The 16,179-nt window shown below is 39.4% G+C and overlaps 1 protein-coding gene across 4 annotated transcripts in view; it reads left to right on the top strand.

The window, feature by feature from the left end:
• Window positions 1-2,203: 2,203 nt before the first annotated feature.
• POT1 (protection of telomeres 1) overlaps window positions 2,204-16,179 on the top strand; it is an 83,118-nt gene continuing 69,142 nt past the window's right edge. The window contains exons 1-3 of one of the 4 annotated variants that reach the window (XM_052789276.1): window positions 2,204-2,246; window positions 11,590-11,723; window positions 16,073-16,145. In XM_052789276.1, coding sequence (XP_052645236.1) covers window positions 11,601-11,723; window positions 16,073-16,145 — 196 coding nt within the window. In that variant the 5' untranslated portion in view covers window positions 2,204-2,246; window positions 11,590-11,600. Of the gene's footprint in view, window positions 2,247-2,627; window positions 2,876-11,589; window positions 11,724-15,261; window positions 15,385-16,072; window positions 16,146-16,179 lie in introns of those variants that run through there. The other 3 variants (XM_052789278.1, XM_052789277.1, XM_052789279.1) reach the window with 3 other exon arrangements.

The following is a 16,179-nucleotide window of genomic DNA, read 5'->3' as shown; positions in this document are numbered from 1 at the left end:
AAGATGACTATCATAAAAAAAACAGTATTAGAAATTAAAGAAAACCGTATTTCAGGCCAAATTTCTGACAGACCCAACAACTGTTCTGTCAACACATAAAACTGGGATCTATCTTCTTTTATCAAAATTCTGCTTAAATACAGCTTCGCTTTCATTCTTCTCTTTTGATTACATGCAGGACAGCACATACAAAACTCAAAGTCCTCTAGGTTTGAGATGACTTTATAAAATAAATAGTAAATTTAGAAAAGGTAGCTGGGAACAGAGGCAGCAAAAGATGAGAGAAGTAAGATGAGAAGATCAAGTAACCATTTAAATTACTCAGGAGTGCAGATTTTAATTTAATTCATCTATAATGTATAAGCTTTCCATGATTTCACTTCACCATAATTACAATTGCTAAGCAGATCTTTTACAGACATGAAAAAAGAAGAGAAGCCCATCAGCAGGTTAAAGCAGAATTCCCTCACTTTGCACTCTTTCAAATCTTCCAGAGGTTTTTTTTAGTCAATAAGGGGCTCTAAAAATGTTTCATTCCTGATTGTATCTTTCACCGCTTTACCAACTGTTTTTGCTGATGATAAATTTTTAATTGTGATCAAAACTGTTGTTTTCAAAATGTAGATTTAAAAATAGAGGTTGTAAGAGAGGACAGACAATATTCGACCAGAAATGCTTGCTTGACAGAACTTAATAGTCTAAAATAAGGTTGATTTCTTCAAACCTTTTGATGGAAACAAAGGACATGGGCAAGTGACACCAATCTCCTCAGCCTATCTGCTCTGCTGTAGTTGGCTCTTCAGATGGCCACATCATCAGTCCTCCAGGTAACCAGGTGTGCTTAAATTGCCAGCTCCATCTTAGTTCTGACTGTGGGCTATTTTTGTCATGCCTGTATAACAAGGTCTTAATAATATTTTTGCTTATAACCAAGCATGCTACATTAATACCCAATGGAAGGTATAGGATTAAAATTTGTTGAGAACAGTGATGATCAAAGAAACCTGTTCCAGAAAAGGTTGTCTACAATGAAAATGAGTAGAAAACATAAATGTCAGTGAATTCCCCTCCAGAGGCTTCCTGAACATGGATGGATTTAAGTTCCAATTTTTGAATTGAATTCAAAGTGTAACTAAAACACTTCAGAGACTTAACTAAATAGTTCCAAAACAGGGGGAGGGTTGTGAAGGAAAAGATTTAAAGGTAGAGGAAGGAGAAATTTATTTCCAGTGGGACTTTTTAAAAAGTCACTAAGTGATGAGAAACAAGAAAAGGAAAGCTGTCCCAGATATCCAGGACTGCAGAGATGAGAAAGGGGAGAGAGCGAGCATAGGCTGGCAGAAGACTTATCTATGAGGTACTGGAGAGAGAAAGCTGAAATCTCAAAAGGAAGAAGCCTTGCTGTCGCGATGTTGAGCCATGTATGCTGCAATTCTGAGTTGGCAAGCACTGCAAGCAGCATCTTGGCATAGCGTCAACTTGCAGCATCCAAGAATCAGCAAGCCTGAGGGACCCTGTCTCTCTGACAGCGATGAATACTGGTTTTCAAAGCCTGGCCTGATGCCTCCTGCCATGGAAACAGCAAACAAACACCGGCAGGCAGCAGGTTCCGCCCCCCGCCCCGTATTTTTTAACCTTCTACTGGTGATAGCTTTTAAGTGCGCCCGAACCGGGTCACGGCATCCCCGTTTTGCCGGCTGCCCAGCACCGGACCGGGCCCTGCCGACACCCGGCACTCCCTTCCGAGAGGGCTGGGAGACGGCGCTGCCCCGCACCTTCCCCCCCAGCTCGCCGGCGGCCCGAGCGGAGGTGGGGGAAGGCGGGGAGGAAGCCGCCCTCAGGGCCGGCACAGCTCCTGCAAGCGGGCCTGCACCGGCATGGCGGCTGGCGGGCCTCGCCGCCCTACCGCGGGGCACTGGGCCAGGCCGGCGGGCCCCGGCCGACGGGACGCGTTCCTTCCCCCGCCGTCCCCTCCCGCCCCGCTCCACTCCCTGCCCGGCCTCTGCCCGCGCAGCCGGCGAGGGCAGCTCCTCACACCCCCGCAGAACGCATGCTCGCTCCGCCCTCTGGCAGGGCCAATGGCCGGCCGAGGGGGCGGGAGCGGTGGCTGGTGCCGCCGGTACGCATGCGCGGGCCGCCCGGGCATGCTCGGTGGGCGGCGGGCGTGCAGTAAGGGCGGAAGTGAGTTTGGCGGCGGCGGCAGCGGCGGCAGCGGCGGTCGCTCCACGCCCCGCGCTCGGAGACAGGTACCGGCGGGCCTGTGGGCCGCTCTCCAGGAGCGAGGCGTGGCGGGATGCTCTGCCCCTTCCGTAGGGCTGAGGGAAGCGGGCGGGCGGTCCGGCTGTGGAAGAGGGGGTCTCTCGTAGCCCGGAGACCCCGCCGCCTCGACTTGGTCTCGGGGCCGTCGCCGCTGCTCCCGCGAGCTGAGCCCGTGCCATTGCCTTGGGTCGCCCCGGCGCTTTGCTAGGCTGTGCTTTCCACTGTGAGACCTGCAGTCCTGCCTTGCACCGTCCTTCCCTCCCTGAGCTACCCTGCACATGGTCTCTGCTACGGGAATTGAGTCCCCGCTTTGACAAACACAGTGCTTTACGCATTAGAAATGACCTTCCCTTCCCTTTCCTTTGTAGGCACTGAGTGTACTGAAAAGAAATTTTTGTTGTTAATACGCCTGTGCTAACACATCTAAGCTCTTAATTTTAAAGGTCTCAGCTTCTTGTAATTGCTGCATTGGCTCTCTGAAGTGATTGCAGTTCACGTCCTGAAAGGATCTGCTTTGTAGCCCTTTCTTCCTGAGGTCTGTTTTGCCGTGGGTGACTGCTTTCTAGGGCTGAAATATGGTTGAGATAATGGCAGTGTAAGAATCCATTTTCCTCAGGTAACGCTTGATTGTGGCCTCCTTTGCACAATTTCAGATTAGTAAATTTTAACCTGAAATTAGTAAAGGAGATTTTGGGTTTGGTTGGGGTTTTTTGAGACTTGTAGTTGTGTTCTAGTGAAAATAAGTACCAGCTGTGGTATTAAGAGTACGAATAGCCTAGGACTTATTTCTAGAAGATAAGTGCGTGAAGATCTGCAGCAACAGCAAGCTGAAGCCTTGCAGCTAAGGGAATGAGATGTGTCACACTGCTGAGTCGGTTTCTCCTTCTGTTTTAGTTAGCTGACATGGTGTTTTCTTCTCCTGAGAATTCTCAAGAAAGTCGCAAGTTACAAGATTAGACTGTTACAAAAATTGTAGACTACAGGCCTTGTTCTTTATGAATGGCCCTCTTGATTTCATTAAGACTGCTGTATGACAAAAGATTTCTCTTGTGAATGATTGCAGGTTGAATTTGCAGTAGTTCTGTACTGTCTGCTTTGTTCAATGGTGTGAATGTTCATTCTTATGAGAAAATTTTGCATAAACTATACAAAGAGCATATGGCTGTGTCTACATATGTGTGTGCATTTAAAGTGAGGCATTACCTATTTCATGATTGTTTTAACTTGCACAGTTAGCCCAAATATTGCACTGCCTAGTATTTGTGTTTACAGGGGCTTCAGTTATCTACCATTTTGACTGACTAAATCAATAAGGTGCTGATGCTTTTGGCTGTTCCTTCATTCTTCATGAAACTTTGGTGAGGTTTCCTCCAGAGGTCTACACAATCATGTGTTTTATTCTCTGATCTGGAGAATGAGTTTACATGTCTCTTCAAGTAGCATCTGCTTTGATAGATAAGGAATCTCCTCATGCCTCTGACTGCTACAGCTTCCTTTTCCCAAACTGACATTAATCCCCTTTATGTCATTTTCATGTGTCACTGAAGTATTTCTGGGTTGTAGAGAAAGGAGTAATCTTTCCAATTTAGCCCTCACTTCTGGGCTGAAGTATTTCTGGGTCGCTGAAGTATTTCTGGGTTGTAGAGAAAGGAGTAATCTTTCCAATTTAGCCCTCACTTCTTGTGTTTTCTTTGCTTTTCTGCTCCAAATCTAATCTCTCATTAGTTCTTGAAGAAAAGTTGTGTTCTAGAGAAGGCTACAGAAGAATAGTCCATTTGTTGTAGTGAGAACTAGAGTAGTTCATTCATATTTTGAATTTTTGGCAGTATGAACTAAAAGTGGTAAAGCTTGTCTTGCATCTTACTTGTAATTTAGGGTGCTATTAGGGGCTCAGTTTGTTTTGTTTTTTTTTTTTTATTTTTGTCTTTTACATATGTCTCGATGAATTTCTTTGGAAGGAAATAGCAGAATTGTAATGTTTTAGAGAACTAGACATGATGGAGGAAAAATATGGTGGACTTATCCATCAAATAAAGACAATGGGGAAAAGTCTTGCTTTCTGATCTTTTTGTCCTTTTCCAGAAAATGCTTGTTTCTCTGGATCTGGAAGGAAAAAACCCAAGATATTAACTCTGACTGTCATTACCCTATTTTCCTTATATTGCTTTTCCTCATGTGGCCTCAGATATATGAGGTCTATGGGACATCATTCCCTTACTAGTGAAATGAGTTTTCTTCTGATTTGTTATAATCTGTGAAAGTTCAGTTGATCTTCACTGAATCCTAGAGGTTCTTGCTCAAAAGAATTCAGCAACTTGTATATTCAGAATGTACATGGAGTGATTTCTGGTTCCAACAGGAGGTTGACTTGGTCCGTCAGTCATGGCTAATAAGATGTTTTCCACAGCTAGAACATTCCCTGGGGCTTTAGACTATTATAAGTCATGTTGGTATCTTTAGTTTAACTTTGACAGCCTGTGAGAACATTTTTGCATACTGAGCTTGCTACCTGCAGCTTTTTGTACTGAAATCTTTTAGAAACTTTGTACTGCTTTACTATGTTAATTGCCATACAAAATTTGGCTATTTAATGTTGCTTAGAGAAGCATGGAGGAAGGGGAGGAACAGTGATGAATTGTCTTGATGATAATAACAAATTTGCCTTTCCTATGTGGCTTATTTTTCTTTTGTTCCTGTCTTTCAGTCGTGTTGCGCTGGTGTTCGTGTCAACGGTTCTGTATTGTTTGTGGCTGTGTGGTGTTAACTTCACTTGGAACTACAGCCTCTGGTTTCTTAATGATTTTCAGTGTGCACTGAAGGGTGATATAACTAATCGGAGAGTTTAAATTCTGGTGTTTTTCCAAACATAATTTAAGATTTTTTTTTTTTTAATTATAACGAAAGTTTAAAAAACCTAGAGAAAAAAGATGCAAGGCTGTCACAAAAAGACTTTAATGGTCAGGTTCTTCCTACTACACTATTTTTCAGTGCAAAGCTCAAAAATTACAGTCTTTAAACCTCTTGTAGAGCCACTGTCTGATTCTGTAAGTGCATAAGGCTTTGGGTGTATACTTTGTCTTGAACACTGAAGTTACCAGGCTCTCAGAGCTTGTATCTGAGGTGTGCTGCACCTAAAAGGAAATGCTAATTATTTTGCTGTGTGAGCTGATGAAAAGACTGTGAGCCTGAAAGCTTTTCTTGTTTCTTGTGCATGCACCACAGACCATACCTAGCTGCCCAATTCAGGTCTGTGTATGTTTAAACTCTCAAGCTGCAAGTGAGAAGGATGAGGTAAAGTCCTTCAGATATATTGTAGGAATTTTTGTCTTGCTTCTGGACCTAGAGATAGAGGCATTCTGTGACTGCAATATTTTGATGGAATATAGTCCTCATTCCAGAACAAAAAAAAAATCTACAATGACTGCTTATTTCTGTTGAATGTTAACCCTTGCTCAAAACCATTTCTACTAGGCAATTGTTTTCTGGTGTACTGTGGTTTAAGATGGTTTTTATGCTTTTGGAATACATGTTAATATTCTGTAGGCAATAAAGATAAAACTAGTGTATTGTAGTAGATTGTTCCACTGTCAGAAATTTAAGGCCTAGAAAATTCATAGGTAGAAAATCAAGGATAGGGCAGAGCAGCACATAAAAATTCAGCCTATAGTCATCCTCAGTGTTATATTTCACTTGCTTAAGCAAGTGATATATATTGCCTTCTCTTTCAGGGTGTTACTTGTGGGTTCTCATACATGGGTTCTCATACAGTGTACGTCCTTTCATATAATTTTTTTCTTGTTAAAATTATTAAGCTTTTTGGTCACTCTCCATATTTTTGTCACTTTCAGCTACTGGAAGGCAAAAGATATTTGTAGTTCACTGCCTTCTTCCTTCTACTCTGTGTGTGTGTTGTGTGTCCCTCCTGTTCCAGGAGTGTCCCATGATGCTGTCTACCTTTCTTGCAGCCTCTTTATTTTTTAACTACCCATCCTTATGAATAGCTCTGTTTACGCCACATACAGACTTCTTGAGCAGCAGACTCAAGTTGGAATGACTCTTCTCAGTGTTATGAAGTCAGCCTTTTGAGAACAACAAAGATACTTGACAGACTTATTTTTGCTTAGCTGCTATTCAGGAGAGCTGTGAACACCAAGGACAGCACTAAAGATATCTTCATGTACATTTGGGAAGCCAGTGCTGTATCAGTTTGGTTTTGAAAATTTACTTTTATAGCTCTGAGAGCTGGATACTCATGTCTTTGTTTTTTAATTGCAGAGAACAAGAATCTGGGAGCTTCAGTGGTTAGCAGTTAAAATGCAAGACCTTAGTTTTGTATGTACAGAATTTTAAGATCTGAAAAAAAAAAAAAAAAAAATCTTGTTTTCTACCTGAATGTTATTTACATAAATGTCCTAAACTGTAGGATTATACAGTCAGTAAGTAAGTAATATGGGCAGATCCCACTGCATCAGCCTACTTATAGCTCTTTTTTAGAAATTTTCCTTTGTAACCTTGAAGGCACATGTGGAATATTTGTCCCATTGAAATAAATGGCAGAGGCTCTTTTTAAATGAAAGCAAGGGAGCTGCAGAATTTGTGGGTAGTTATCAGAGAAAGATGAGTTTTTAAACCCCAGTTCCTTCCTTTGTTTTGTTTTAACAATGGTGCTTGAATTGTAACAAAATGCATCTTGCTGTTAGACATCTTTGTGGGAAAAAAAAAATCCCAGAAAAGTCTATTTAATTGCTGGAGTACTGTAACAGACAGAAATTAAAAAAAAAAAAAAAAGTGTTAATCCGTTATGTTGTACATCTTCCTAGCTGATTATAGTGTTGCTGGATGAAGATCAATATTGCTGATTATCTTTGAAAGTTGACTGTTTATAGGTGGAATAGATCAGCTTCTCATCCTGCTGGAATATACTGTGAAGTAGGTACTGTGAAAAGCTTTGTGAGACTTCTAGTTGCTCTTTTCACTAGAGGCTTGAAATCCTAGTAAGCTAATGACAATGCTCTCCTGGTTCATGTTTGAAAACATACAGATAAAGGCATCATTTTTAGCATCAGTTAGTGATATTTTATAGAAATTCTAACTCCTAATATTTCACTAGTTAAAGCAGTCAACAGAGACGGAACAGCATCTGCATCTCTGCACCAGGCTTTTGCTTCTCCTTCAGCTCAAGTAGAAATTGAAATCTGTCTCGTGTTGTACCTCCCAGCTCTGTGCTGTGGTAGGTTGACCCTGGCTGGATGCCAGGTGCCCACCAAAGCTGCTCTGTCACCCCCTCCTCAACTGGACAGGGGGAGAAAATACAACGAAAAGCTCATGGGTCAAGATAAGGAGAGGGAGATCACTCACCAATTACCATCACAGGGAAAAGAGACTCAAACTTGGGGAAATGGATTTAATTTATTGCTGACAAAATCAGAGTAGGATAATGAGAAATAAGAACAAATCTAAAACCGCCTTTCCCCCACCCCTCCCATCTTCCTGGGCTTATCTTTACTCCTGAGTTCTATACCACTTCCCCCTGAGCAGTGCAGGGGGATGGAGAGTGGGAGTTGTGGTCAGTTCATAACACTTTGCTTCTGCCACTCCTTCGTCCTCATGCTATTTCCCTGCTCCAGCGTGGGGTCCCACCCATGGTAGTCAGTCCTTCACAAACTTCTCTGATGTTGGTTCTTCCCACAGGCTGCAGTTCTTTGCAAACTGCTCCAGTATGTATGTGAGGTGTCATTGTATCCTATTGGATATGTTTTAAAGATATAGACTGGGTCTGTCTGGGATGGAGTTAACTGTCTTCATAGCAGCATACATGGTGCTGTGTTTTGGATTTGTGACTAAACCAGTGTTGATGACAGACCAGTATTTCAGCTGTGGCTGAACAGTGCTTGCACAGCACCAAGGCTTTCTCTCTTTCTCCCTCTCTTTCCCCCAGTGAGTAAGCTGAGGTTGGACAAGAAGTTTGGAGGTGACACAGCTGGGACAACTGACATGAATTGGCCAAAAGGACATTCCATACCATATAGAGTCATGCTGAACAATAAAAACAGGGGTTTTTTTATTTCGTCTTCCACAGGAGGCATTGGTCAGAGACTGTCAGGGTTTGCTTGTGGGAGGTGGTGAGTGATTGCCTTTGCATTGCTTTTTTTTCTGTTTTCGAGGGGGCTATTTTATTCCCCCTCATCTTTCCTTCACTTACTAAACCATCTTTAACTTGACCGTTGAATTTTTTTGTTTTTACTATTCCCATTCTCTCCCCTGTCCCGCTGTGGTTAGATGGGTGAGTAGCTCTGTGGGTGCCTATGGGCTGGCCAGGGTCAACCCACCACAATAGCACAGGCAGTCAGAAGGTATAAAGCACTGAACAGGAGCTCTGTAGCTCACTGGTGAGATTATGGCAGGACTGAAGAATGTGTCATGCATGTTGATGCTTCACCCTTGATTAATGTGTTGTGTCCCCCAGTCCCCCCTGGCCAAAAAAAAAACAGAAGTACCAGCATTGAAACCAAATTTGGTCAACACCATTACTGGTGAATTTTGTGGGTGATGTTATGTCTTTCTAGCTCCTCGGCCATTGGATGTCATGAAGGAGAAGGGTATTGAGATTCCAGTTAGACATTTGTGAACCCTTCTAAGAATTTAGTATCTACTGTTTCATATCAAGTAACTGACATTTGATAATACTTCAGTTTTACCCTAGTAAAAGAGTGAGATTTTTTCTGTTTTATGATGTGTTGAAGCTCCCTGCCCTGTTGTCCATTCCAGGTAGTTCTTGATCTTGTTTGTGTGTTCTGAGTTTGTTTCATAAGAGTAAAATTCTCAATGAGGCAAAATACTCTCAAAGGCTTAAGTAATTAGGCTTAAATTTGTTGTTTGTTTGAGGTGTAAGCTTGTCATTTGTTCGAGGTGTAAGCTAACGTGTTCTACTCTGCAATTGGGACAGGTTAACGTGGTACACAGGTAATTGCTGAGGTGAAGGTTGATGATTTGTAACTGTAGCTAATTCTTGTCCAGTTACCTGTCCATATATAAATTCTTTCTGCACCTATCCCAGGTAATAAACTTTTTAAGTCGTCTCTTCTTAGTAGTCAAGCTCTTAAATTTATTCATCAGTATTTGGTAAGCTATGTCTGTTGTTCAAAATCTATGGTGTTTTGAGTAACAGTGCCTCCTGGAGCCTCTGTGTCTTCTGAACGTCGTAAGGCCTCCTTATTTCATGCATACTGGGGAGGAAGTTACAGAGAAACAAGTTGCTTGTTGACTTACGTTGTAAAGTAGGGAATATTCATTGTAAGCAGGTAAGATGCATGCATGGCAGTGTTGCCTTGTTACTCTCCTGCTCCTGAGTCTCCTGAATTCTTGGGGCTGCGTAGTATTTTGGAGTAGATGAGGACTGGCTTTCAAAGTCTAAGCTGCAATTTAAAATGAGACCCTCAAGTCAGGCACTAGTGTTTTTCCTATTTGGGATATGATATTTATCAGGCTTGCTGGAATATATTTTGCTTTCAAATGCACACTTTACTGCCTAGATACAATAGCTTAAGAACCCAGAAGTTCTTTTGCTATTACTGCTTTTTAACTCTTAAATGTTAAGAGAAAAAGCTCATATTGCTACTGAAAGGTTAACTAGTCTTCTAAGAATTGGAGATTTAAAATTTATGTATATTATGGCCAACTTTTCACTTGCTACTCTATATGACAAAGTAAAAGGTGCAGTCTGGGACAAGTGATAAGAGAGAGGTATGTACACTGGAAACTAGGAGAAAAACAAAAGCCAGTCATCCTACATATAGTCCTTTTGGCTGAGAGATCCTTGAACCAAAGTATATTATTTTATAGAATTTTCATTAGTGAATGTGAATTCTTGACAATATTTGTTAGACAAGAATAACTTCACTGGGGAGTTTCCTGCAATATGGGGAAGAAGAAACAATGGTCATTCACAACTAGAGAAATAGTCATGAGTAATAAGTGAAGTCGGATATCTTTGGATACTGGAGTGACAGTAAGGTGGAATTTTGATTTTTCTGAAGAATTTTTTTTTTTTTTTAAAGAATATCTATAATATTGCTGAGTGTCTGTACTTATATGCATTGACTTATAATCATAACTTATGGTCAGTTGTCTTTCCATTTTGCAATGGCTTCCCATTTGCATTTAATTGTAAGTGAATATTTTGTAAGAATTCGGTCTGCCTAGCACTGAAAAAGCACTTCTGAACTGAAATGAAATCACAGTTTAAGCTTTTAGTTAGTAGAATACCAAGTTTTTATGTCCTTGTGTCCACCCAAAAGTATAGGAAATACTTTTTTTGTTGTTGTTCTTAACTGTTGTATAAAATTGCTAAACCTGTGTGCAATTAGGACTGTGGCTGTAATACTGCCAGCTGGGTTTTTAGAAAATAGAAAGCGTTTTTTGCTTAGTTTATTAAAACTTACTGAAAACAGAAGATTGATAATGCTGTGACTTTTCTATAGATACCTACTTTAAATAAAAATTGTACAGCAAACAAAAAGATACCCAAAGAAGAACGAGATGACCATGTAATGAAAAAATACAGCAATAACTACTTATGGCTAGATCACTTATATTTCTCATATGTGTAACTTCACTATAATAGACTACTCTTCCTGTCTTCAGTTCTCAATGTTATAACAGATATCACCAAGGATTTATTTCATTGACTTTTAGCACAGTGACAACAAACAGTAGACAGCAGTCATACATTTCTTAGCTTTTTTCCAGTACATTCAGTGTTTAGCATTTGTAGATGCCCATCTTATTTTCTTTATTATTTTTTCCTTACTTGACATATCAATCCAAATTTTTTAATCTGTACATAAGCATTTTTTGTTCATTATAAGTCAAAATGGCAGATGTTTTACTTTGATGCAGTCAAGTTGTCTTATAGGGAAAACAGCTGAATATAGAGATTGTTTATCCATGACCTATGCTGGGAAAGGAGTCATTCAAAGTCTCTGCTTGGTTTTTAACGTGCATTTCTGTACATATAATATTCACATTGTTTGCATTACCCTTTGCATTCATATATAAAGTAATATTTTGTTGACATTTGCAGTGTTTTGGAATATTTGCATTCATTTGGATGGTTGTCTATTGCCAAGGAAATGTTACTTTCTCTCTTCCTGCTATTCATGGTACTAAAAGATGAGGCCAATCCCTCTGAAAATTTTTAGTCTTGCGTAATTAAATTTTCTTATTATGAAATAGATGAGTACTGCCCTTCTGAGTAAATTGCAACTTCTAGTAACTCTTAATTTCAACAAGATCAGTAGCTTCAGGACTATATTTATCATTTTTGTTTAGATAAAGCAGCTATGCCTGTTCAATTGCTGAAGATCGGTAAAGGAAAATCTGAGACTCCACTACCAAGACATTTGCAGAAGGAGGATTTGAAGCATTTGCAAGAAGGCTTTGATCATACCAACAAATACTTTCAGGTAACTTACTAATAAAAGAATTTTGGCTTACTTTGAAATAGCTCATGGTATATTTATAAGGGACCTCCATATTCTGGCTCAGTTGGTGACTTGCTGCAGCTGTGTTTCTTTGTGCATCTGTTGCATATCTTTAAGCAACACAGAATTATGACCCTGTTGAACTTTGTTGCATGTTGCTATTGACTTCATTGATTGACAGTTCTGCCCCTTCCTCTTACATTGCCAGACTTAAATTATATAAGAGGTTTTCTTTTCTTAGTTTCTGAACTGTGGACCCATTTATAAACACATTAATATGCAGAAGGCTGTGCTGAAAATGGAAGGATTGGGGGAGGTTAAGTGGTATTTTGTTTTTAAAAAAATAGTAATAAGCACCACCATTCTAATAAGGATCAGATTTCAGAGTAATGACTTCTAAAGCAGTTTTCCTTTCTTGTATGAAGCAATGCAGCATCCAGTTTTATGAAAAGAGGACTCTGTAGCAACTACCTGCATCAGGATACAGTTAGGTTTTTATCATTACCAAGTGTGCATTTATATTTTACTGTAGTGTCCCAAATATATTTCAGATTGGAAGTACAATCCTAGTGTACTAGTGAAATGCGGAAATATTTTTTTAATCCCTAAAACAAGTATACTCTGTAAAATGCAGTGTCAGTTCTTGAGGGTTTTCTTTTTTAACCTGTTTAACTTTTTTTGTGAATGGTTCTGAAAATCCTTTTAGTAATCCTGACACTTAAGTGGCAGGAAATGAACATCATCCCAGTCTTGTCTTCAGTCTGTAACCAAAAAAAAAAAAGGTGGGGGGGGGGGAAGGAAAGGGAAGTAAGCTAATTCTGTAGAAAGCATTAGGTGGCTTGAATCCTTAAAAAATGGCACAAATATTTTAAAAATATGAGCTGAACTGGCCTAATTATTTTCTGTATCCAAAAGACATTTTTGCTTCCCCAGCTGTATATTCCCAGTTCCAGCTCTAGTGCTAATCTGACCCTGCGATTGAGTCCATTCATGAGAAATAAACTGGCAGAAGACTATCCATATTGATGGAGAGAGTGTAGTTTTCTGCTGCTCTCACTCTCTGAACTGGCTCATTATGGTGTCAAAGAGATGCCAGGAGTAGTGCAATTAGGTAAAGCGAAGGAGCAAAACTGCCCTTTTTGGAAGCAGGCAGCAGTACAGTGTGATAGGAGGTGATTTGATTGAGAATGATCCAACCTCCCTTAGGTCTTGTAAAGGAACAAATGGAAACATCAATAACCAATGCTGCTAGTAAACAGGGTTTTTGTTCCTCAGGGTGTAGTTTTCTGTCCCCATTCACCTGCAGGGCATATAGGCTTTCCTGCTTTTCAGAGCTATGTCTGCAACCACCCCCGACACGGAAGAACAGGGCTTCTTGTTCACAAAGGAGATGTTGAAGCAGGCAAAAACGGATTATAAATTAGAAAATGTTTCTGGCAAAATAAATGTTTCCATTAGGAAAGCGGAACAATTATCACCAGGCTATGATTTAAAGCATACACGCAGTTTTATACCTGACTGCTGAAAGTGCATAGAATCTCTTTCTCAGACTTCTGCTTTATGTTAAGAGAACTTCATGCTGCTGCTGACGTGGATTAGTAGGTGACTAAAACAGCTTGGCATAAAAACAGTGCGACTGGAGAGCTGATAAAGCTGGTGCTAGTGCACCGTTAAATATGTAGGAAAATCCAGTTCTGCAGCCTGAGCTTGAAGTGAACCTTAGAATGCACTGATGTTAGGTTATCTTAGCGGTGGCACGGCACACTGGTCACTCTAGACCTGCCAAAATAGGGATCAGGTCCTACTCTTAGGAGGGAGGAAGGGGAGAGGAGGATTTTTCTGAAGTGAGTTCTGGGAAGAAGCAACAAAAAACATCCAGGACGCTTCTGTCTGGCTTGTGTGCCTCAGTCCTTTCATTCTTATGAAATTATTTGCTTTCTGGCATCCCTCTGAACAATAAAAATTTTAATTTAAATTTGTGGGAGCACAGCATAAGCAATGTCTGTACATCCTCAGTCATGATGTCCATTAACTGAACTTGATGCCTTCTCACATTAATTCATCATCCTCTGGATTTTGCTGTGGCAAGACTCAACCAAATCTGAAAATCAGCTGCCAAATCAGCTGTTGGACCAGACTGAGGAATGAGGCTGCGGCAGGGAAGGAGACAGATTCACCAGAGGAATTCCACATAGTCAGTTTTAGAGTGAGTCTAGTGGCATATGGAATGGGGAGGGTTTTGGAAGAAGTTTGTCTATGGGCTCAATAAGCAGTGCAGGATTTCTGGGGGAAGAGTGAATGTGAGCAGGTTTTGCTAAGGTGGGTTTTGTTGAAGTTTGGAGCCCAAGAGTTTCAGGTATGTTGAGAAAGCAGTGGGTAGTATTTCTGCTGAGGAAGAGAACTAGACCGTAGGTTTTTGGGATACAAAGGAAAGTGATGGGGCCAGACAGTTACAGTGAAGAATTTGAAAACTCATTGGAAGACAGCAGGATGTAAAAGGAAAAATAAAAAGTAAAAGTGGTCAGAAAGCAGAGTCTCTACCTCATCAGTGTATTCTGTTTTTAAATAGCATGCTTGTGCAGATTGAAATTTCTTTAGTAAGAAGAAATATATATGTAAGTACAGAGGTAACTTTGTCTCATTGCAAAGACTTTATTACAAGAAAAATTCTGGAGTATTTGATTTACCTGTGAGTACAGTTCTAGACAAACAATCTCAACAATAATAATTGTAGATAATACTTGAAATTTTAAACAAAGTTGTGATTTTGAAAACAAACCTTTCTGTAAATATTCATGGACAAATCTCAGAACATTATTCTGCAGATGCTGATTGTTAAAATAAGTCTTTGATACTTAAGTCTTCTTATAAAACTCATTAGTCTTCCCTGTGAGAAGTAGAACTTACCTGTTAAAAACATGGTTGTAGATTTTTGACCTTCATTTTGGTCTTAAATGAAGCATTTGTCTCGAAAGCAATAAAGCAATATGGTACATGTTAAATTTAATTTAACATGGCTATTTGTTTAGTGTAATAAAATTAAAATATACTTTGGGTTGGAAAAGGATGATTTGTGGAGTATTAGTATTTCTTTATAAAACAGATAGTAAAATAAATTGTTGAATTTGATTTAGATTCCTCCTTAGTTAACATGTTTTAGGACTAATTTTACTCTGAAAATTCTCTACAGTAACAATTCACTGCTGTGTATTTTATCCTAATTTGGTTTAAGAAGCGTTTACTAACATTTAAGTCAAGCTTCCCACTGAATAGTGTACTGTAAAATCATTATGATTTACCTGACAATCCTCTTAATGTTGCTTTTGGGCATTTATAGACAGATTGTCCCTGCTGTCTTTTTACAAGAAACCTTTTGTAAAAATAAAACCTTTTATTTTCTGTGCTGTTTGTGTAGTACTCTTAAACACTTTATAGAGTCTGTTTTCAAATTTTTGTATTTTTCTTTATTGAACCATTTTCTGTGTTTTTATCCTTGAGAAGGATACAGTGCTTTACCTGCCATACTGTGGAAGAATATATTTGACTGACATTTTTGCTACTGTTGAAGGAGAACCTTCTTTGATGAGATATCATTATTCTAGCAAAACACATTTGTGCCAAAAAGGTGTTAACATAACTGAAGGTGCTGGGCTGTGATTTTTGCTTCATTGTAACTTGAACTTCACTATAAAGAGAGTATTTTTACATAATTAATAGAACCTTTCCATCTTTTAGACCATTTGTATTATTGACAAACTAACAGGTTACTACAGTTTCAAAACTTTGTAATACAGTTCTCCCAGCTGTACAGTTTTTTAATTTTCACAGAAGATTATTTATCTTAATATACATCTTTTATCTCTTGACTATGATTTTGTTTTGATATTTATGTTGTAAACCTTTGCCAATATTTTTGGAGAAATTGCTGCATCTTTTAAGATTTTGATTACGCTACCTTTTTAGCTGCCTTTCAGGTTTTGTGCTAAAACTGTAGCCTTTGTGCTATTATTGTAACTAGCAAAAGGTACTTCTGTAACTACTATTTCACTGTTTAAGCTCAACGTCTAGTCAGTAGCATCTAAGTAGTATTGACATGTAGTATTTCCTTTATTATATCCTAAGAATATTGCTCTTCAATGCTGTCTTTAGCAGTCTTGGTTGGGTTTTTTGGGGTTTGTTTTTTTTTAAAAATTCAGATGGTAATTTGCACTTATCACTTCAATTCTACATTTTTTTAGCTTACAGATGTTTTAGCTGTTATCAGTGTTTCAGTAACAGAGGTGTGTAGTCTTAGTTCACATTATTTATTTATTTATTTATTTACTTTTTAGGGAATAGTTGTTCTTTCCTACCCACTAACAAAGCTTGGAGATGGGACAGACTTTTTCAAGGTTGTTCTTCAAGGTACTGCATTTAAGTATACATTTTAAATTTATTC

The sequence above is a fragment of the Harpia harpyja genome, chromosome 6 (genome assembly GCF_026419915.1).
Source record: "Harpia harpyja isolate bHarHar1 chromosome 6, bHarHar1 primary haplotype, whole genome shotgun sequence".
In the NCBI taxonomy this organism is placed as follows: Eukaryota; Metazoa; Chordata; class Aves; order Accipitriformes; family Accipitridae; genus Harpia; species Harpia harpyja.
Note: the sequence above shows the minus strand (reverse complement) of the source record. Positions and strands in the feature narration are given on the sequence as shown.